This window comes from Mytilus edulis, chromosome 9 (genome assembly GCF_963676685.1).
Source record: "Mytilus edulis chromosome 9, xbMytEdul2.2, whole genome shotgun sequence".
In the NCBI taxonomy this organism is placed as follows: Eukaryota; Metazoa; Mollusca; class Bivalvia; order Mytilida; family Mytilidae; genus Mytilus; species Mytilus edulis.
This window is the reverse complement of record NC_092352.1, coordinates 46,463,380-46,487,367: the sequence shown is the minus strand read 5'-3', so window position 1 is coordinate 46,487,367 and position 23,988 is coordinate 46,463,380. Positions and strand designations below refer to the sequence as shown.

The 23,988-nt window shown below is 32.1% G+C and overlaps 1 protein-coding gene and 1 non-coding gene across 2 annotated transcripts in view; one reads left to right on the top strand and one right to left on the bottom strand.

Annotated features, from left to right (window-relative positions):
• Positions 1-16,691, top strand: part of LOC139489710 (uncharacterized) — a 34,979-nt gene extending 18,288 nt beyond the window's left edge. Inside the window, exons 3-8 of the mRNA XM_071276441.1 lie at positions 4,457-4,684; positions 8,361-8,570; positions 9,977-10,084; positions 10,619-11,337; positions 12,229-14,656; positions 15,759-16,691. Of these exons, the coding sequence (XP_071132542.1) occupies positions 4,457-4,684; positions 8,361-8,570; positions 9,977-10,084; positions 10,619-11,337; positions 12,229-14,656; positions 15,759-16,558 (4,493 nt within the window). The 3' untranslated portion in view covers positions 16,559-16,691. The remainder of the gene's footprint in view (positions 1-4,456; positions 4,685-8,360; positions 8,571-9,976; positions 10,085-10,618; positions 11,338-12,228; positions 14,657-15,758) is intronic.
• A 6,882-nt stretch (positions 16,692-23,573) lies between these two features.
• Positions 23,574-23,645, bottom strand: Trnad-guc (transfer RNA aspartic acid (anticodon GUC)). Its single transcript has one exon. It is a non-coding gene; the product is annotated as a tRNA-Asp (tRNA).
• Positions 23,646-23,988: the final 343 nt, after the last annotated feature.

The following is a 23,988-nucleotide window of genomic DNA, read 5'->3' as shown; positions in this document are numbered from 1 at the left end:
TTTCAAATACTGTATGACATTTTGACAAATAATTTTTCATAAATTATTAGTTGCGACATGTCCTTACTTGTATATTTTGGTTGAAAGGCTGCGCATACAATAAAAGGGAGTTTTTGTCCATCTTACATTTAAAATTACGCGTCAAGTGGTAGTTCTCATTAACCAAACATATTAAAGACCTAGGATATTTTGATTCAAGGTCCATGGTTTGTGACCTTGAAATTGAGGTCAAGGTCATAGGTTAATAGGACGTCATAAAGCCATAGGAACTAACATTTTAAACTGATTTTTCATATTTCAATATAAAAATAGATCTTTTCTAGTGGAAAGACTTCAATTATTCTCTGAACAATTTGTTTTTAATTTACATCATATTTTGTGGGAGAAGGGGGTTCAGACTATGTGGTATCAGGTCTGTTTGCGCCCAATACACTTTCGCACCTCGCACGTTCACACCCAAGGTCCATTCGCACTCTACTCATTCGCGCCCAATTTTAATTCAATTCAAGTTGAATAATTGGAAAATCATGATTGTTGTTTTAAATTGCTTTGGTGTAAATACTGAATGTATTTTTAGCTTGGTATGAGTAAAACATTGAAGATTTTAAAGGAAAAACACAAAAGATAATTGTTTTTAAGCCCTTTGATCTGAAACAACGAAACAATAAAATATAGGAACCAAAATATAGAAATCCACTATTATAACCAAAACATGATAAAATTTATTCAACACACAGAAAAAAAAAAGTCAGAATCTCACTTCATTATGAAAGAGGTCAATGAAACAAAGTATAGCAATACACTAACCAAAACATGATTAAGAGTTATTCAACGCTAAATAAAACGTTGACAAAATACCACTTTATTTAGAAAGGATTATTATTATCTTTAACAATACGCTATCCAAAACATGATTAAGATTTATTCAACACAAAAAAAAATGCTGTCTCACTTTATTTTGAGACAATGACAACAATTATACTTATAAGAAAACACTTGCTTAGAGTTATTAAACACAAAACCAATTAAGATTAGTTGCGAACATGTAGGGTGTGAAAGTGAAAGGGGGCGAACATGAGTTGGTGCAAACGTGAATGGGCGCGAACGGACCCGGATTCAGCCTATGTACCAGTGAGAAATATAGAAGCCTTTCTACGGTATTTATTTGTACAATTCAGGTAGTCTTGACCTATTCATTTGTCTTAAAAAAAAACCAGCCAGTTGGCACCTTCACTTCACACACACACATATACGAATATCAATTATATGCTTACGAGACATGTTGCATTGTTAAACTAATTACGGTATGTGAAAATCAAGACTTGCATAAAAACTATCCCAATATTAGAGACAGTGGCGTCATTTTTCTTCAGAGCTTTCAGCTCTTTGATTTTATTAGTTGTTAGTGGCTTTGAACTAGCTGTCAGATAACTGCGAGTACTCTCAGATCTGTTCATTGTGTCTTTTTGTGTCGGGATGTATAAGTACCGGGCCACGTCCACTTGTATTTTTGTCCTTCTGATGAGTCAAGCCTTTTTCAACTGATTTTTATAGTTCTTTCTTATGTTGTACTGTTATACCACTGTCCCAGGTTCGGGGGAGGATTGGGATCCCGCTAACATGTTTAACCCCGCCACATTATTTATGTATGTGCCTGTCCCAAGTCAGGAGCCTGTAATTCAGTGGTTGTCGTTTGTTTATGTGTTACATATTTGTTTTTCGTTCATTTGTTTGTACATAAATAAGGCCGTTAGTTTTCTCGTTTGAATTGTTTTACATTGTCTTATCGGGGCCTTTTATAGCTGACTATGCGGTATGGGCTTTGCTCATTGTTGAAGGCCGTACGGTGACCTATAGTTGTTAATTTCTGTGTCATTTTGGTCTTTTGTGGATAGTTGTCTCATTGGCAATCAAACCACTTCTTAGTTTTAAAATATTAGTTATGTTAAATTATTCATTTTGTTTATTTGAAATATAATGGTAATTGGATTTAGATAAAATGTCAAAACCAGTAACTTTGAAATATGTGTAAAAAGAGCCGTGGGGGTAAAGCACGCGACCAAAAAATTGTGTCCAAATTTCGTAAATGAACATGTAATAATAAATCTGCAGATATGTGCAGGTGCAATACTTAAATATCGTAAAGGGTTCTGTGGAAATAGGGGCATTTCCCCCGCAAAAAGTGAATCCATTTATCAGTCCATTACAGGATTTAAAAAAAAAAATCAAAAAAATTCTTCAGATAATTTTTCTTGATCTGGAATATTAGTTTCGGCCCAAGTTTCGTGACAAACTTTGAAGGTTTATGCATTTTTAATTAAAAAAAAAAGCCATACAGTCTGCCAGTATCAATATTCATATTGAAAAATGAATAAACAAATTCACTTTCAAAACTTTGCTTCAAACCAAAATATTAAAAAATGCTTGCATTCTGCTCAATTTTAATTTAATTCGATTTGACAAAGAATTTGTTGTTTTAAAAATGTTAACCACAGACTATAACTATTAGTACCTGTTATTTTTTCCCGTAAAACTGCATATACAATATTATGCTCTCAGTCAGTTTACTCATTTGACCACAAACAGTTTTTGTTCAACTTCCGTAAAATTTCACAAAAGTTTGGCAAAGTTATTGTTATCTAAAAAAAGTTTAACATAATGAACCTAAATATTGACACTTTCAACGAAATTAAGGATTGCTATGTCTTGCTTTGGCGTCATAAATATGTCACAGGCTCGACAAAACTGTAAACCACAAAACGAATCTCCGAAGATGACGAAGTGCTTTAAACAAAAGGGAAATGAGTATAGAACTCACAGCATAGATTCAGACTTGACAGAAAATAAACGAATATATAATATGATACCATTTGGCTGAAAAGTAAATTCGATCCGCAATTACAAGCCAATGAAGAAAGAATTATAAAGCTGATGTGCTTCTAACAAGTTCTTTTTATTTTCTTTTGGTTAAAATATTTTTTTTTATCTCAATTCAAGTGTACGCCCGGGCGTTTTGACGTAAACGTAGCTACGCGCATGGCAGGCAATAACTCTGTCTGGCTTTTAGTAGTGTGGCAGGCAATAACTCTGTCTGTCTTTTAGTAGTGTGGCAGGCAATAACTCTGTCTGTCTTTTAGTAGTGTGGCAGGCAATAACTCTGTCTGGCTTTTAGTAGTTTGGCAGGCAATAACTCTGTCTGGCTTTTAGTAGTGTGGCAGGCAATAACTCTGTCTGTCTTTTAGTAGTGTGGCAGGCAATAACTCTGTCTGTCTTTTAGTAGTGTGGCAGGCAATAACTCTGTCTTTTAGTAGTGTGGCAGGCAATAACTGTCTGTCTTTTAGTAGTGTGGCAGGCAATAACTCTGTCTTTTAGTAGTGTGGCAGGCAATAACTCTGTCTGACTTTTAGTAGTGTGGCAGGCAATAACTCTGTCTGTCTTTTAGTAGTGTGGCAGGCAATAACTCTGTCTGTCTTTTAGTAGTGTGGCAGGCAATAACTCTGTCTGTCTTTTAGTAGTGTGGCAGGAAATAACTCTGTCTGACTTTTAGTAGTGTAACAGGCAATAACTCTGTCTGACTTTTAGTAGTGTTGCAGGCAATAACTCTGTCTGGCTTTTAGTAGTGTTGCAGGCAATAACTCTGTCTGACTTTTAGTAGTGTGGCAGGCTATAACTTTGACTTTTAGTAGTGTGGCAGGCAATAACTCTGTCTGACTTTTAGTAGTGTGGCAGGCAATAACTCTGTCTGACTTTTAGTAGTATGGCAGGCAATAACTCTGTCTGGCTTTTAGTAGTGTGGCAGGCAATAACTCTGTCTGTCTTTTAGTAGTGTGGCAGGCAATAACTCTGTCTGTCTTTTAGTAGTGTGGCAGGCAATAACTCTGTCTGTCTTTTAGTAGTGTGGCAGGCAATAACTCTGTCTGTCTTTTAGTTGTGTGGCAGGCAATAACTCTGTCTGACTTTTAGTAGTGTGGCAGGCAATAACTCTGTCTGACTTTTAGTAGTGTGGCAGGCAATAACTCTGTCTGGCTTTTAGTAGTGTGGCAGGCAATAACTCTGTCTGGCTTTTAGTAGTGTGGCAGGCAATAACTCTGTCTGTCTTTTAGTAGTGTGGCAGGCAATAACTCTGTTTGTCTTTTAGTAGTGTGGCAGGCAATAACTCTGTCTGACTTTTAGTAGTGTGGCAGGCAATAACTCTTTAAAAATACTTAAGATATAGTTTCATGGACATACAGTTTACTCATGCACTACTCTTTTCCTATTTTTACTAGGAATGAGATCAAATTGTCACTCTTTTCCTTTATATACTAGCAAAAGTACCTAGTTTAACCACCAACCTTTGTCCAGTAGTCACATTTGAATAGAACATGGCTGAAAATGCTTTATTTTCAAACCTGAGCTTTCTTCAAACTGTGATGCATTTACCGGTACTAGTAATTGTCATAACTTTATTTTACAGATCGCTTACAAGTCCAGTTATACAAAGACATAAAAGATGCAACAAAAGGGAACCCACCAAAGCAGGAATTTTACGTGGAAGGATTTTATGGTTTGGAAACGGTTAAGTTTGACAAGGAACCTAATGTCCTCTGTGTGGTGTGCCAAAAACAAGTGACACTATTTGCATTTGAAAACAGGGAACAAGTTATACAGTTTGAAATCAAAATCAGAAAAGCTTTAGGAGAAGGTAATTATGATTTCAACTAACAGAAAAAAAGGGTACTGGTAGTTATTTCAATTCTAATTATTCATCCTTATATTTAAAACCCAGGGTGCATGTTGTAGCAAGCATGTTTTTGCAAAATTGTAGCAAACATGTTCAAATAAATTTGACTGGCTTCACTTAATTTTTGAATGAAATATTTATTGAGATCCTTAATGGTGTAAATTATATCTTCTGGAAAATAAAAAAATCAGCTTATAATTAGGGAGCTTTTTGGGTCATTTTCTTGTGAAAAATCAAGGGTTTAATTGTTTTGAGATTTATATTATGAGAATTAAATATGTTTTTTTCTCGTTTATCTTCTTGAAACTTAATTGACAGTAGCTGTCAAAATTGAAAAAACCACAAGTGAAGACTGTTGATAGAGACCTAGTGATCATTATTTTGTCAGTTCTACTAAAAACCTTGTGCTTGTTACTGGCATGATTTATTATAACAATACATTTTATTGACAATTTTCTCCCTTAAATGAAGTCAACCTTTTTTGAGTTTGTTGTTTCATTTAGGTATATATTTAGTTTTTTTGTTCTTTAATTTCATCCATATTTTCCTCTTTAATTTTTTTTTGTCCCATCCATAAATTAAGCCATATTAAATTTTTGACCTTCAGACCTTCACCTTCATCATAATTGATGAAGGTCATGCATGTACTTTGTATGAATTGATAAAATAAATAACTGTACAAGGTGTTTTGTTCTGATTGAAGTTTCCTGCATGGTTATTAATATTTTCTAAAACATATATCTGTTGATAGTGATACAAAAAAGAAATACCCATTAAAATTTTTAAAACAATTTCAGAGGAAAGAACACCCTTCCTCTGTCATGTTTTTGTACTTTTATAAAGTTGTAGTGGTTATTTAAATACCCCCAGGCTTGGTTGAGCAGGATATCATGAAGATAAAGATGGCCTTTCCTGTTTCCTGAAGTGGTCTGTTTGTTTAGCATTAAAGAATAAACAAAATATTGTGAAATCATGTATATATCCCTCATCAAAAGAAAAGTGTGACAGTCATACTCATATACCATATTTTTGGGAAATATATCTTTCTATGTCAGTTTGAATGTGTAAGTTATTATTTATTTATTTAATTTTAAAAAAAGAGAAAACAAATGTTTTCTTAACCTAACTGGATGACTGGTTATGGGTTACAAACTTTCATAGAACACTCACTGTGCACATGGTGCAGAAAAGGCTAGATTCAGAGAGTGTGTGGTCATCTTTTATGAATTGCTTCTTTTTCAGTAAGATGAAATTTCCTCTTTTATATCTGATTAGTGTCACAAAGTTAGGACTATCATTCCAAAATTTGATAAAGGGCGTTTAAAAAGTAAGACAGTAATTAAGGAATGCAATACTATGTACAGAAGTGCAAAAAGAAGGAAATACAATATCATTAATCTTTCTCATAAAATGGAAACATTATCTTTTTATAGCAGGAGTCTATTTTGTTGATAATGCATTCAATAAAGTCTGCATTAAACCCATGTTAAAAATCTATTAAAAGTAAATAAGCTTGCCTTTCACATTAATCTTGCTTAAAGTACAGTATATCTTGCAAAAATCTAGGTAAAAATGCCGGGTCTATAAATCTTATTAACATTTCTTCATGTTTATTAATCTTCCATGGATTCTTCAGGTAGAAAGGTGAAATAAAATAAAGAATCTCGATTCATTTCAATATTTATGAATGAAAGGAATTTGGCTTCCTGCACTTGCAAGCAATTAATTTTGCATTTAACACTTCATGTTTTTGTTCTTCATCAAGGTAATATATTATGTCTTAGAGAAGTGTTAAAAGCATCTATATTGTGATTGAAATTTACTATGAAATGTATTTGTGCATCATTACTATAATTTATTTCATCTCTAAGATGTGTGAAAATATTGTATAGTTTTCTGCTTTTTGCATTGGATTTACAACCCGTACACATTAAGTGTTGAATTTTCATCCAAAAATTGCATGGTCAGTTGAATTTATGGAAAGCTTTAAGAAAGACAATTTACAAATTTATTAACATTGGTTGCAGTGCAACGCATTTTGACGGACCCTTGTGAAAATTCATTATTTCTAATGTTAATTATATATTCAATTGAAAAGTCAAACTGGATTGACTGTAACTTACAGTAAGTTCTCTGGATGAATTTGGATGAACCAGATGTTAAACTTGTCAATAATTATCATCAAACTATTGAGAATATGATGATACCCAGCTGAGGCTGAGTCTAATTGGCGATGATTATATTCATTTCTAATTATCTCATAAATGTTATCTGCATATCTCACTGATAGCTGTTAAAACTTTATTTGTTTGTGCATATGGAAATAATAATTTACAAAGATTTATTCTATTCTGTATGCTTGATGGAATTAAAAAAGATGGCACTTATATAATTATTTGATAGTGAATTTTGTTATAATGCATAGATTTAATTTAATAATTTACGTCATTGGTTATTGAATGAAAATTATTTTGTAAATCATTTTTTCCCCTCCTTATATGAAGGAAATAATTAAGTTTTCACCCAATATCTTGTAAAAACTTATTGACCATATATTTGAAACCCTGGGTTGTATTTTTAATTTTTTTTATATCAAATTTATTCTAGTTGTTAAATTTTGCAGTTATAATTTTTACATCACAATGCAATGTGCATGTATCATTAGAATTCATTGTACATGTAGATGTTTCAAAAAAATGGTGTCATTTCTTTGTATGTCTGTAATAGGAGTTAAGAAATAGGGGTGTCTCATCTTAAGTTTCTGAGAAAATAAATGTCAATCCCCAAATTCTCTTTAAAAAATTATGTGACCCACATCATGTTATGATTAACCCCAAATGATCCCCCATTCCCAATGACTTAATTTTGCTATGTCAGAATTCTAATGAATTGAATGTCTCAATACTGGAAATTCAGAGCCTCTTGGCTTTATGGAATCCAAAATAAGATTGTTATCAACTACACTTGGCAAAACATTAACATACAAAAAAGATCAAGAAAAATCTTGGAAGTTATTTTTTTGAACAAATACAAAAAGTCTAAAGACAGGTTATCATGGTTCCCAATCTCATTATTCACATGTGATAAATTGTAATCACCAGATCTGGTATCCAGCATACCCATTGTCTACCCTAAGCTCTTAATGGGGGTTATATGAAGGATTGATTTAATTAAGGAAACCGAAAATCAGATTCTGAGGGTACACATGTGCTGCTGTTTATGAAGTTATTTCATTTGATAAGCTGTCCTGTCATAGAGTTCTTGATGATCATTGCTGATAAATATTGATGTCTGACTCTAATTTGATGTTTTGATGTATGTTAAAGTGTTCATGTTATGTCTTGTCAGACCATCATGGCTGTCAGCTGTCTCTACCTTTAAACAGGAAATGTACATCTTTAAAAATGATTTATGGCCTGAATATAACATTCTGTTGTTTTTTAATCAGTTTTGTTCTTTTACACTCTTTAAGTTTTTAAACATACCGGTACTAGCTAAAAATCCCCTATAATTTTGAAGATTTATATGAAAAATTATTTTATTTCCCACCCACACAGGTTTTTTTGTATGTAAGAGTTAATTTAATGTTGTGTTTTAAAAAGTATTAATATACTATAAATAATTCTAACTTTTTCAGAGGATCAATTTGTAGTTGATATAAAGAAAGTTCCAACTAACAGTAAACTCCAGCCAGATCGTGTCAGACTTTTGATACATGGACAAAAGTTCTGTTTTACTGCAAGTATTCCTCCTAAAGTTTTATGTTCTTGGCAAATAACCGATCTGAGAAGATTTGGAGGTGTTGATGGCAAGTTTGTATTTGAAGGTGGATCCAGGTGTACTAAAGGTAAATAATTGAATACACAAATTGTACTTTAGTATACCTTACGGGTAGTGAAATGTTTGTCATTAAAATAAAATATGATTTATTTTACTTTCAAAAGGGAATTTCACAAATCTAGAAAAGATACCAAAAGGACATTCATTCTACTAAATAAAAAAATAAACTGACAATGCCATGGCTAAAAAGGAATAGACCAATAGACAAACAATAGTACACAAAACACAACATGGAAAACTAAAGAGTAAGCAACAACACCCCACCAAAAAGCTGGGGGTGATCTCAAGACATGCTCTCCTTTCATGAATGTATTGGCACATCTTCATCCAGTTCTTAGATACTGATTTACATGTAGAACAATGATTGTTTTATTAGTTTAAGTTTGTTTATTTTAAAAAGTTTCTACAATAGTTTGTAAGAAAGTCCTGTCTAAATGAAAGGGGCATAAGGTTTTTTATTGTGTGTGTGCTCTAAGCTTGCAGGGCTGCCTACTTGTTGATAATGCATTGGGTTCTAATTTTAATAAACATTAAGGTGGTACCTAACACTACAGGGAGATAACTCTGTAAAATCAACAGAACGTTTTAATGATGTTGTGTTCTTAAGGGAATATTAAGCTTCTCAATGATCAAAATAAGTGTTTGTCAAACTGCTATATAACCAGTGTAATTTTTCTGATTAAATGGTTAGTTCAAATCTTTTGAAATTTTTATATATTTTTGTCAAAGGGTCAAAGTAAATACTTTGTCAAAATTTTAAGAAAATTAAACGAGCCAAATTAATTTTAGTTAAAGTGTTAGGTACCACCTTAAGGGAGGTGCTGAAAAGCACAAATGTCAAAAAGGTTTAATTTTTGCAACTGGTATATGTTCTTGTAATTATATATTTGAACTATGAACTAAAGCATACATTTAAATACTAAAATACTCTAAAATGTTGGCAACAATTAAATTTGAAAAAATTGCAGCTGTATTGAATACAACTATATGAATATGCACTTGTGTAACTTGTGTTTAGGCTAAGAGTCAATATATTTGATATTCAACAACCTTGTGTAAGCTATAGTTTGATAAAACCATGTAAAAAACAAATGATTTAAGTGAGATGTGGGACATATTTCAGTGAGATAGCAATCCAACAAAAATTTAAAAAAAACAGAGATTTAAAGGTCTATATTCATATCATACTACATCTCCTTATTTCATGTATACAATTGAAAGTGAATGATATCTTCAAGCGCAAAAACATTTAAAAAGAAAAATTGCAAACATGTTGCAAAAAAAATAACCCTTTGCCGCCCGCACATATATAAATTAATATATGCTAATACTGTAGCTTTTGTATAAGACAATTTTTATTTGTGAAAATTATTTTTAATTATATTTAAAAAATTTAAATATTTCATTGAACAGGTGCAGGATTACATTGTGTAGCCAGTAAGCAGGCAGAGGAGATAGCTGAAATTGTCACGTTAGCTAGCCAGGGTAAAACTGCAAGCTGTAGAAAGGCAAACAAGAGGAGTAAGTTAATAGACAATTAGATTTATGTACACATATTGTTCACATTTATATATTGCAATTTCCCAGTAAAATGGTATCTGATAATTTCACTCTTTTAGTTTGACCTGAATCTATTGAAATTGACACCATTAGAAGTAAAAGTTTTTTAACAGTTATAATGATAATATAGATTTATATGTAATATTGACTGTTTTTTGTTTACGAAAAACAAAGAAATCTTATGTATCTAACTGAGAAGATGTGGTATGATTGCCAACCAAGAGACAACTCTACACAAGAGACCAAATGGCGCATTAATTAACTACAGCTTCAACAATGAGTAAACTATTTTTATAATGAAATTGATAGATTTGTATGCCAGAGTTGAAACTACAGTTGTTTTATGGAAAACGATATATTATGCTTTCCAAATAAAAATTGCAATGTATTCCAGAAATGCATGTTCATGGTAAAATTATAACTTTCAAGTGTTTTCAAAGAATACAGGTTGTTGAATTTATCAATTGTAATAACTTTCTGAATTTTTGTCCACAGGGTCTCAGTGTTGTGATTCTTTTGATTCTGGAAGCCGAGCATTCTCTGATTCAATTTACAAGGATTTTCACAGTTCTTTCAATGATTCACAACATAGATTTATGCACGATAACAGATGGCCTAAGCGAGCTTCATTCTATTCAGATCATAGTTTGCACTTACGGAGTATTGAGAATTTGGAGCGTGAAAGATTAATGTCTTTATATGATGTCCCACCTAACAGAATTCGTAAAGTAGAGGCATTCAAATGTACAAAAAAGCATAGCTTTAGCAGTGTAGAAAACAAAAGCCTTGAAGAAGATAATTCACCAAGTTCCTTTGGTTCTGGGAATACTGTTATAAGTCGTAAAGAAGAACCACTACAAAGTAATGGCATGCCATTGGACAAAAATAGCGAACAAAATGTCTCAAGTCTCAGTATAATCAGTTGTAACTCAGCACTAAGTTTAGCGGAGAACTGTTTAGCGGAGAACTTTGACGAAAATCAAATGTATCTTGGATGTAATACCAAAGTTTCTGCTAGTGCACCTGCTCTGTGTGGATATGGTGCTTACATTTCTGATCCAAGGGGAAATCTGACTGGTTCTGTGCCAAATAGAATTGATGAAGAAATCGACAAAATGGCTGATTATACCAGAAGACAGGATGCTTGGGATAGACTGCAGGGAGAAGAAGTTAACTTACAAAGAGAATTATCACTATTGGATGAAATATTGGAGGTTTAGTATATTTTATTTGAATTATTGCAGGAATAGAAAACTTTAATTATACCCCTGCTTTAAAAAAAAAAGTGTGGGGGGGGGGGGGGGGGTTACTGTTTTCCCTCTGTCTGTCCATCCATCAGTCTGTCTGTCCCATGAATATTTTCTTCACATTGCTTTCAGGAACTACTTAACAAGGATTTCTGAAATTTGGTGTCAGGGTTTATTTAAGTCAGTTATACTGTGTGATGCATTTTCAGATTCTTAACTAAACAACTCCCTGTTACCCGAACACTTGTATCATTTACACATTATAGCCGAATTGAAAATTTTCCTAACATTTTTCTCAGGAACTACAATTCAAGGATATCTGAAATTTGGTTTCAGGGTTTATATACGTCAGCTATACCGTGTGATGCCTTTTCAGATTCATCACTCAACAACTTCCTGTTTACTAAAATATTATGGCAGGGGAATCATCAGTGAGCAGTAGCTCGCAGTTTAACTTGTTTGAATATCAATAAATGGTTATTAATTTCATAAGACTATCATTAATAAGGCCCAATTGAATTATTAATACATGTACAAGGCTCTTGGGCAAATGTTGGGCGAATACTGGACTTAATTTCATAGTTTTTTTTTAATGTATTATCTCACTTTTTGCATTTATCAATTCTAGAAGCACCTACAATCTAATGAACAAACATACACAATTAATATCAATAATTAAATATAAGCAAGTTTAAGGAGGCAAAAGACATGGTCAGTTTCATGTCATTATTTGAATAATGAAAACAAATAAACTACACTCAGAACATTCTGTAGTTATATATATATGCTGCCATAAAAAAACTTTCGTTACAAAACTAAATCTTCCTGTTAACTAATATATGTTGTCTTTATTTTTAGGGTTGTAAGGTTGAGAGCAGAAAGAAACAACAGGAAATCAAGAGAAGAGAAAGAAATAGACCTCCTCCATTACCTTGTCGTTCTACAAAACCAACAAAACGACCTACAAATATTAATCTGAATCCAAGAAATGTTTTAGAATACAACGATAGTTGTTTGAGTCCAAACCTGGCTAGTAAACTTAACAAAATACCTCCTTTTTCAAAACTGTCAGCACCTCTACCGTATGTGAACTTAGAAAAATATGATATCGGAGATATCGACAAAAGTCATGTTTATGTTCCCGCTGGTATACCTCCTAAAGATATCGGTAACTGGAGTGCACCATGTTTTAGATCTGGCAGTTTTGATAATATGAATAACAAATTAGCGAACAAGGAGAATCGTAATAGTATTTCAAGGAGGAGTTCAAATAGTAGTGACTGTCTTCAAAATATGCATAATACTGAAGATTTTAAAGTGCCTTTGAGGGAAAATATTTATGCCAATGAAATTCCATTTGAAAATAAAGATAATGTGCCACCTAAATTACCACCAAAGGGACCAAAATTGAAAAGACAAAATCCTGAAGATATTCCGCCACCACTGCCAACTAGACGTCGTATAAGTGATGCACAATATCAAAATTCCTTAGATTTTCCGCCAAAACAAGAACCCACAGAATTAATACGAGAAGAAAATTACCTGATGATGGGTAACTTTGCAAAAGAACCAAATACTGGCAAGTTACAGGAAGAACTGGATTGTGAACTTATGGTGAAATTACCAACAAGGAAATCCAAACCTAAGAGGGACCCCCCAAAACCACCTCAGGATGAAAACTCTGGGGATCCTTCCAGTTGTTACATTGACATGGCTGGACAATTTCTACCAGAACCAAAAAAGGATCCTGCTTATCAAAACTTAGATACAAAACCCCCACAATATTTCCGATCAAATAGTACATCTGCCATTTCAGATCGTAAAGTCTTCCCGCCAAATTTCAATAATTCATTCAGTGGTACAACGGAAGCTAGTACGAAAGGACTTGTAAGGGAAGAAAACTATTTACTGATGTCAGCTTTTAAAACACCTCCAAAATGTTCATCGGAAAGTTCAATTTCGAGTCAAAATACAGAGGACATGAGAAATGAGTTAGTACTTGCAAAGGAATCATCAGATTCTCTAAGCAGTAGTGAAAGTCAAAGTTCAGAGGCGAAATGTCATAATACAGAACGAAAATCTTCAATTATACCTTTTCCAAATCTGATTAATTTTCAAAAGCATAATGTGATCAAATCAGCAAAAACACCAGAAAAACAAACTCCTCAAAGAACATCTTCAGAAAAACTGCATAGTGAAGGTGGCAAAAGTCCAGGTTTTCTTTCACGTCTCATTAGAAGGAATTCCGGCAATAGGAAGAGCATGTCTCAGAGTCAGGAAAACTTACTAGCGTCAAGTTCAAGTGAAAGTTGTTTGGAACGTGTTCACAATACAAGATCTCAAAATAAAGATGCAATATCTATTTCAAGTGGTTCTTCTCCAAGCAATAGCCGTAGGGCCAGTCAGCAGGACATTTCAATCATTGAGAGGCGGAGGTCGTCAAGTTTTCCAAATCGCTCAAGTTTTTTGGATATGTTACCTCAGGGTAGTAGCGATGAGAAAAGGGCACATCACGAATCTCAGGAGTCATTTGTTTCTACCGTATCTATGGACGACCAAATGCAGTTGATCGTTTCTGAAGAAATGCCTTGTTCTTTGGAAGTAGACAGTTGTAGCAATGGATCTGATAAATCCAAACAATATTACATGGGACCATGTCAAAATAACGAGGAAGAGAAGAAACGTCCTGAAATCCGAAAAAAAGTGAGTGATTTTCCCTCACCGAAAACTTCTTTGAAATTTAATAAGAATAATGTGAATAATGTTTATACTGTTAGACATGTTAAAAGAACAACATATGATTATGAGAAACCAGAAAATACGAGTAAAACAGATGATGAGAAATTGATTGAATTATTGACACGTGATAAGAACAAAATTGGCATGGATGACTGCGATTCTCTGAAATTATCTGTTGACTGTAAACAGGAACATGACGGAAGTCCTGTAAAATTGCAAAAACAGTCTCCTGCAGAGGAGGCAGCGGCCATTGCTCGCTTAGTAACATCTCTACCACCTTTCATACCTCCAAAAATGAAAACTAATCCATGCTCTCTTTCACCTGTACTAGAAAGTGCTCCATATACCCCATCATCCAGAAGTACTTTACCGAGTAATCTTACAGATACATGGAGATCCAGTCAAAGTTTTAAATCCTTTCATTCGGAAAGTATGAGCAATAGACGTTTGCCATCACATTCTGAAATTACTAGTGCAATGCTGAAAATTGTTGACAACAGTCAAGGAAAAGATTTGTCTGTGTGGGTTAAAAAGTCCAGTGATTCAGGTTAGTTATAATTCATATTCTAATGATTTAGGTAAATTTTTAAATATAGAAAAAGATTTGCAGCAAATCAAATTACAAGAACAAGTAACCAAACAACAAATAAGGGAAATAATAAAAGACCTACATGACACATTAAATACTTATTTATATCCTTTGAGCATTCTTATTCTCTTGTGAAGAAAATAAAACATAGCTACAGATAATGAACAAAGCTTATATAAGTACAATTGTATAAAAAGATCTTTGAAACAGTGTTCTTACAAAAGGCATATAATGAATTAGCATGTTCACCATTCCTTGTATGGAGGGATACAATACTTCCGATCGCCCTACACTGTACAGCGTAGACACGGTTTCATCCATGGAGATCCCTGATATTGTTAATCAGATGAACCTTTATTTACTAGTTTTGAACTAAATATTTAGGCCATTATTTTATTTAGGAGTTTGATGAGACTTTTAACACATTAAGAGAGAATGTGTTACATTGTAATAATGGAATTGTTTTACACATTTAGACTTGAATAAGATGCCTAAACAAATGGTATTACAATTGTATTTTTGAATTAGCAATTAGTAGTACCAGAATGTAATACATGTAATAACTAATAAGGAAAACAGGAATTACCCAAAAATAAAATTGAACAGTGCAACACTTTACAGCAACCATCAACACTAGTACTTATTCTTCCTTGAAAAAAAGACATTTAAACAAAGATCAACAACAAGGAACCTGATTGTTTTTTTTATTTTGATTATGAAATGTGGTGGGGTTGAACCAATTTCATTTGCTCACATATCTAATGATCACTATATATCTACCATATATGTCGTAAAGAGTAAAACTCACCAAAAAAAAAATTCAAAGTCTAGCTTCTAACAGGATGACTCCTAAATAGAAGAAAAAATAATGTTTGCAAACTTATTTCAAGAAATAACAAACAAAAAATGGCTAAAACAATATTTCATTCTATGGGCACATGGTAGCCAGATGACAGATAATCAATCTATAAATGTATAAATTTTAGTGTATACATTTGATAAATATATTTGCATACGGTTACTGGTATACAATTAACTTGACTTACAATTATTTTTACAGGTAAAACTGAATCAGTAGAAGAACAAGAAGAGAAGTTTAAGGCAATCGTAATAGAAGTTGATGAAACACAACATGAGGATGACACAATGTCACTGTCCTCACAGGAGAGTAGTTTGGATGATGGAACCAGGAGCAGCCCTGCATCAACCATTCTGAGGCCCAGATCAGGGAAGGAATACAAAATGATAGAAAGAATATACACGGGTACTGATAGCTTTACAACTAGTCCAGTACCAACACCTACTTCTCCCTCTGGAACCTCTGTATTTACATTTGACAATTTTTCGGCGTCACCATCAACACAGAGCATTTATAGTCACGATAAGGAATCTCTTGCTACTTCAAAAGGATCTCGACACGATGATAATCCGCCAAAAGTGCCTGACCGAGTTAGTCCATACAGGGCTTATGTGAATATAACACCCCCAGCTTCACCTTTGAAAAATAGCAGCACAACATTGCAATCGGAAAGTGAAAGGCAATTGATCTATGCAGAAATTGACTTGACTCTACCAACAAAAACAAGTCGTAAGACCAGAAAGCCTTCAATGAAATCTCAGAGATCTTTAGGAAACAATGTTGAATATGCTTTAATTGATATGGAAGCGACACAAGCAATACAGAGTGCTGGACGTGAACATGCCCGAACACGAGAGGACAGTTCTAGTCTCAGGAGGGTTGATCGAAAGGCTTCATTGTCAAGCTTTAGAGATCGTAAGGCCTCTGCTAGTTCTCCATCTCCAACATTCAGAGAGAGAAAATACAGCTCATCATCTTCAGATTCGGGTCATGGGGAATGATCCTGTTACAACAATAGTTGTATTGTTTTGTGTGCTATTAACCACTTTGTTCGATCTGCTGATATCCATATATAAATCAGTGCTTCCATTGTCTTGTCGATTGTTTTTGAAATCATCATTGTTCAAATTGTTATTAAGTTTTTCTAGTCTTATATCCTATGAAATGTCTTTGGGACCAAATTGGACCAATTTGGAGTTTACTGTCATTTATTTGTATATCATTTTATAATGAAGCTAAGGTTGATTATACTTCTGTGTCTTATTACACCTCTTTTAACATATTATTTCAATAATGATCAAAAAAGATAATCGTAGATGTTTATTCAAGAGTTGGAGTAAAGAAAAGTGTTTTTTTTTTCTCACAAAAAACAAGGTTTTTAAAATGTTATATCCACCCACCTCATGCTATATCATAGAATTATTTAGATACATTTATATTTTTCAATTTGGCCTCATAATAATGCAGGGAGAAATTTAAAGTTTTTGTTGAATGAATTATATTTTAACTTATTTTTCATAGAGAGTGTGTTTTACATATGTTACGCTTCCTCAACCAAGAATCATTTCGAAAAATCAAATACGGTACAATGTATTTGCTTGAATTGCTAATCAAAAATTGTATGTTTAGGATTCAAATACCTTAGATGTTAAGTATACAATGAAAATGATGTTTTAACTCTTTTAAAGTAAATCCATAGGACAGTTATGGAGAGGGGAATAAAATGTGAAACTAAATCCATCAGACAGTTTTGGACAGGGGAATGAAATGCAACGATCTGATTGAAATACATATTCTGTGTCCACACTTTGCTTACAAATATCAGACAAATGTTTTAAGCTTGGGATTCTCATGTTTTGTCTAAATAATACATATATGCTAAAAATTTAGGAGACACAAATTTCATTGTTTGAAACTTTAGAGAAATGAAGCTAGAACGGAGTTTTGCTAAATCCCAATAAGCAAATCATGCCCAAAGGATCTATATTTAAACAGATTTTAAAATGTAAGTAATAAAACAATAGATAGAAAATCCCATCTTGTCAAATCCCGTAGGTTTACACCTCTTCGTTTAGACATAATGTAAAACTATTATATTAAATAGGTTTCTGTACAACGAAATATGATTATGCATGGCGTGTAGTGATATATGAGCTACATAGCATTTAACTGGTGCTTAGGTCACTCAAAATTATTTCTAGTGTGCACAAAAGAAAGGGCATTTGTCATTTTTTTTTTCAATTAATGTGTTTTAAATGGACACATTTTTATCCAGAAATTCTTTACATAATATATTTTTGCATATATACTTAAAATCTTGTTCAGCTGTTAGATTGAAATATTTTCAAAATGTTTTTGATTTTTTTTACCCTAGCTTAATGAAAACAATTATGGAAAAAGAACTAGGAATCATATTTGTGTGACCTTAAAATGTAGTTTAGGTTGTTTTACATTATCAAATATCTGTATATTTTGAAATTTTATATATATATATTTTAATGGTTTTTATATTCATACTACACATGTTTTTCAGTAGGAAAAAAATAGTACCAGGGAACAATAAAAATTGAACCAGTGTTATATTGGAAACCTGTGGTTGTGTTTTATATTTTCAAATACATGCTTATTAATTTATTTTTGTAATCAGAAACCTGCATCTCAAATTGTGCTTTAAAAACTTGTTTATGATGTAGAATTTCCTTGCAGGAAGATTTGATATTTGGATTTTTTATAAACAGAGACTTTAAGGCTTAAGACTTAAGTGTGATTTTATATTTTTACATATTAAATTTAATTTTTATAATTCTTAATTTAATTTTGGTCTCTTCCATTTATTTCGTTTGCTTTATGTGTTGATAAAATCTTGATTCGATAGACATTTGTTTTTTCTATCATTAATGCTAGTTGCTATAAAGAATGATGGGGAAATTGTATTGCTATTTTGTCATACACTGGCCATTTGACAAATTTTTTGTACTATTAATTAAAAGCAGCAGTTTCACTGTTTCTTTTATCAATGTAGCATTATATATAGATTTTTTTTTAATCAAGAACTAAAGCAGTCACTTAGACTGGAAAAGTTTCTTTAAATTTCAGATGTTTTATTTAATTCTTTACATATTAATCTATTCTGCCATATAGATTTTTTTTCCAATTTTATAGTTCCCAGAATAGCAAAGTAAAGATATAATGAATTTACCATTATTTTTGGGACCATCATCCTTCTAACAGGTTTTATATCTATCTATTTGCTTCTAGTAAATATGTAAGAGTCAAAAATAGAGTCAAGATTTTATGAAATATTAAAAAAGCAGTTTGCATTTTTTCGCTCAAATGGAAGAGACGATGTTACCACAAACCAAACAAAGAGCTCTTGCTATCCAAAGTTGTTCAGTAATTTTTTTTTTAAAGATAGGTTTATTTATGCCTTTACTACAATAGTAGGAGGTATTATTTTTGTCTGTGAGTTGGTCCATCTCAGGTTAAAGTTTGTATTTTGATAGTTTACCATGGCCATGAAATTGTGGTCACATCAACTTAAAAATTGGTGCACATTGTCCATATGCTGTGAACTTTTTATACGACCGCAAATTTTGAAAAAATTTTCGTCGTATATTGCTATCACGTTGGCGTCTGCGTCGTCGTCGTCGTCGTCGTCGTCGTCGTCGTCGTCGTCGTCGTCCGGCGTCCGAATACTTTTAGTTTTCGCACTCTAACTTTAGTAAAAGTGAATAGAAATCTATGAAATTTTAACACAAGGTTTATGACCATAAAAGGAAGGTTGGTATTGATTTTGGGAGTTTTGGTCCCAACATTTTAGGAATAAGGGGCCAAAAAGGGCCCAAATAAGCATTTTCTTGGTTTTCGCACCATAACTTTAGTTTAAGTTAATAGAAATCTTTGAAATTTTGACACAAGGTTTATGACCACAAAAGAAAGATTGGGATTGATTTTGGGAGTTTTGGTTTCAATAGTTTAGGAATAAGGGGCCAATAAAGGGCCCAAATAAGCATTTTTCTTGTTTTTTGCACAATAACCTTAGGTTAAGTAAATGGAAATCTATGAAATTTAAACACAATGTTTATGACCACAAAAGGAAGGTTGGTATTTATTTTGGGAGTTTAGGACCCAACAGATTAGGAATTAGGGGCCAAAAAGGGACCCAAATAAGCATTTTTCTTGGTTTTCGCACTATAATGTTAGTATAAGTAAATACAAATCTATGAAATTTAAACACAAGGCTTATGACCATAAAAGGAAGGTTGGTATTGATTTTGGGAGTTTTGGTCCCAATAGTTTAGGAAAAAAGGGCCCAAAGGGTCCAAAATTAAACTTTGTTTGATTTCATCAAAATTGAATAATTGGGGTTCTTTGATATGCCGAATCTAACTGTATATGTAGATTCTCAACTTTTGGTCCCGTTTTCAAATTGGTCTACATTAAGGTCCAAAGGGTCCAAAATTAAACTTAGTTTGATTTTGACAAAAAATGAATCGGTTGGGTTCTTTGATATGTTGAATCTAAAAATGTACTTAGATTCTTGATTATTGAAGTTTTTTTGGTCCAGTTTTCAAATTGGTCTACATTAAGGTCCAAAGGGTCCAAAATTAAACTTTGTTTGATTTCATCAAAAATTGAATCCTTGGGGTTCTTTGATATGCCAAATCTAACTGTGTATGTAGATTCTTCATTTTTGGTCCTGTTTTCAAATTTCAAATTCTACATTAAAGTCCAAAGGGTCCAAAATTAAACTAAGTTTGATTTTAACAAAAATTGAATTCTTGGGCCTCTTTGATATGCTGAATCTAAACATGTACTTAGATTTTTGATTATGGGCCCAGTTTTCAAGTTGGTCCAAATCAGGATCTAAAATTATTATATTAAGTATTGTGCAATAGCAAGTCTTTTCAATTGCACAGTATTGTGCAATGGCAAGAAATATCTAATTGCACAATATTGTGAAATAGCAATTTTTTTTTTAATTAGAGTTATCTTTCTTTGTCCAGAATAGTAAGCAAGAAATATCCTATTTGTGCAATAGCAAGAATTTTTTTTAATTGGAGTTATCTTTCTTTGTCCAGAATCAACTTAAATCTTTGTTATATACAATATACAATGTATATACACTTTTTACTACCAACTGATAAATTTAAATAATCTTTACCATTCAGTGATAACAAGCAGTTTTTTTACATCTTAATATTTTATGATGTATTTAAATGAGTAGTTATTGTTGCAAACTCCATTAGAAATTTGAATTGATATCAGTTTTGAAAAAGGGAAACGGGGATGTGAAAAAAAAGGGGGGGGGGGGTTAAATTTTTCTCATTTCAGATTTCATAAATAAAAAGAAAATTTCTTCAAACATTTTTTTGAGAGGATTAATATTCAACAGCATAGTGATTTGCTCAAAGGCAAAAAAAACCTTTTAAGTTCATTAGACCACATTCATTCTGTGTCAGAAACCTATGCTGTGTCAACTATTTAATTTTAGATTTAAAAAGTTTGAAGAAGAAATCTTTAATTGATTTGTAAAATCTTGGCATTTGTTTTGTGTAAAAAAAAACCATGTAATGTCAAAAATTTGATCACAATCCAAATTCAGAGCTGTATCATGCTTGAATGTTTTGTCCATACTTGCCCCAACTGTTCAGGGTTCGACCTCTGCGGTCGTATAAAGCTGCGCCCTGCGGAGCACCTGGTTATAAAATATAAGCCAAATTATATTTTGACCTAGATTTTGTGGTTCATTGAACATGCAAATGTGATAGTTTGAATGAGGAATGTTGTCCAAAAGACACATGTAATTTTTGTTATCAAAACTTTTTTTACAAAAACTGTATTTTAAAGTTATAAGCAATGCAATCTTGGAACAGAAAATTCTTCACAAGACATCTTAACCTAAAATATGAATCAATCCTGTTGCTCATACATTTGTTTTTCTATTACAAAAAAAGCAAAGTTTATAATTTTGTAAAAATTTTCAATAGTACTTTAGGATAGTTTGCAATGACATGACCAAACTATATAATCCAATTCATTCACAATAAGAAAAGAAATAATTTTTGAAAGTTTTTTTTGTTGCTTTTGCACTAAACAAGAAGGTCAACATGGTCAAAATATTGTAATTTATTTTCATGTAGGATTGTCATAATACAATGTAATATACCCACTCTTCTATGTTTAATAAGATTTTATGGAGCCATTATCGTTTTTGGGTATCCTAAAAAAGGGACATTACACAGTGCGGCTAAGTAATAATAATCTCTTATAATTATGAAAATATGAAATTTAAAATGTCAATGATCAAAAAGCTTCAAAATTATTTATTGTAAAATGATAAATTTTCTATGAGATACATGCAAACACATATCAAAAAGGGAGATAATAACACATTTGAATCAAGAAAAGGGAGATAATCAAGAAAAGAGTGAATATTTTATGACTTTCACATTTAGTTGCTTATAGAAGTAAAAAGAAATTAATATATATTTTTTTTAGAATAATTCAAGTTTGAACAGAATGAGTTATTTGTGATTTTTTTAAAATCATTTATAATTAACTAGAGCTTTATAATCAAATTTTATATAATTACTGTGCCAATAATTAAATAGATATTTATATATTTGAATGAATAAGTGACTGTCAATTTCATTTATTTCTTTTTGTGTGTGTGTGCCAATTCTAGATCTTTTATTGAAAAGGAATAGATGTATTTTCATGAATGCTTGATTTCAAAGTTTGAAAAATTCTCAAAACAAGTCTAGATGATATTTGTATTTCATTGAAGACTAAAATTTGTAATAACAAAATTCCTGGAAACAAGTATTAAAAGAATATTACAGCTTTTACATTAATGCTAGCAAGACAAATCTTTGTTTGGCTTGCTTGCTTTGCTTGTATCAATGTTTGCTCAAGCATGTCAATTAAGATAGGCGGGGCTTCAGCTTGTTTACATCATACCTTAATTTTATTGGAAGTTATGTTTGAGGTTAAGGACACTAAATTTTAAAACATCACAGGATGACAAATATAAAGTGCAATAGTAGAAATGGCAGCCAAAAAAATGCATTTTTTTTCCTCGAAGATATGCATTTTCATCATCCATCTTAAAAGACTGCCGTCAAGTACTTGTAGTAAAACAAAATAGCTATTCGAACACACCTACTCTGATTTTGTGATTCATTGCATAGGTATTTCATTTGACATATATATTTCATCTTTTAGTACTGTGATTGTTTTATGTTATAAAGTCAACCTGTAGCTTTGCTATATAAAAATGATAGAATCTGAAGCGAGATGATGTATTGATTTGTACGTTTTCAAGACAAACAATTCATCTCAAACACACACTAACATAAGAAGGTGCACTCGATTTTCTCTTTTAGTTACGATTGTAACCAATTTTTGTAATTTTTTTCTTGAGTCACATATTTGAAGGACAGACATGGAAATAACTGAACTCATAGATTGAAATGTTCTCCGTCCGTCGTAATTTAAAAAAAAATCGGAGGTTATGAATTTTCTTCATCCAACATAATAAAAATAATCAGTTTGAAGGTTTACAAGCAAAAACTAATCCAAAGTGTGCAATATTCAATTACAATGGACATAATAAATAAAAGGGAGGAATTAAGTCATTTCTCCCTACTTTATTTATCCCTTTTATTAGAAAATCGAGTGCACCTTCTTATTTTAGGGTGTGTTTGAGGTGAATATTTTGTCTTGAAAACGTACAAAGCAAGAATATTTGATACATCATCTCGCTTCAGATTCTATCATTTTCATATAGCAAAGCTACAGGTTGACTTTATAACATAAAAAAAGCACAGTACTAAAAGATGAAATATATGGGTCAAATGAAATACCTATGTATAATGAATCACAATATCAGAGTAAGCCGGTGTGTTCGAATAGCTATTTGGTTCTTCGTCCAATAAAATTTAAGTATGATGTGTACAATGTCAAATTGACAATTAAAGAATGAAAATCCAAAGCCAAGTAAAAAATATTGTCCTCCCCGGCGGGGAATCGAACCCCGGTCTCCCGCGTGACAGGCGGGGATACTAACCACTATACTACCGAGGATCTTAATTGCCATGCTTGAGCAAACATTGATACAAGCAAAGCAAGCAAGCCAAACAAAGATTTGTCTTGCTAGCATTAATGTAATAGCTGTAATGAATCCACAGTGTGCGACTGTTAATAAAGTGATGTATTAAATGATGCCTTTACATTTAAAATGCAAAAATAAAATCCATTTACCAAAGTGAAAAGTCTTATTAAGTATTATTATCAATATATGATACATGTACATTTTATTGTTCCATAGAAATTAAATGCTAAATAACAGTATCCATTACCATGCAACAATAATTCAAAATAACTTTCACTTTACATTAAGGATGGAGTCAGGTGCAATTAAAAAAAT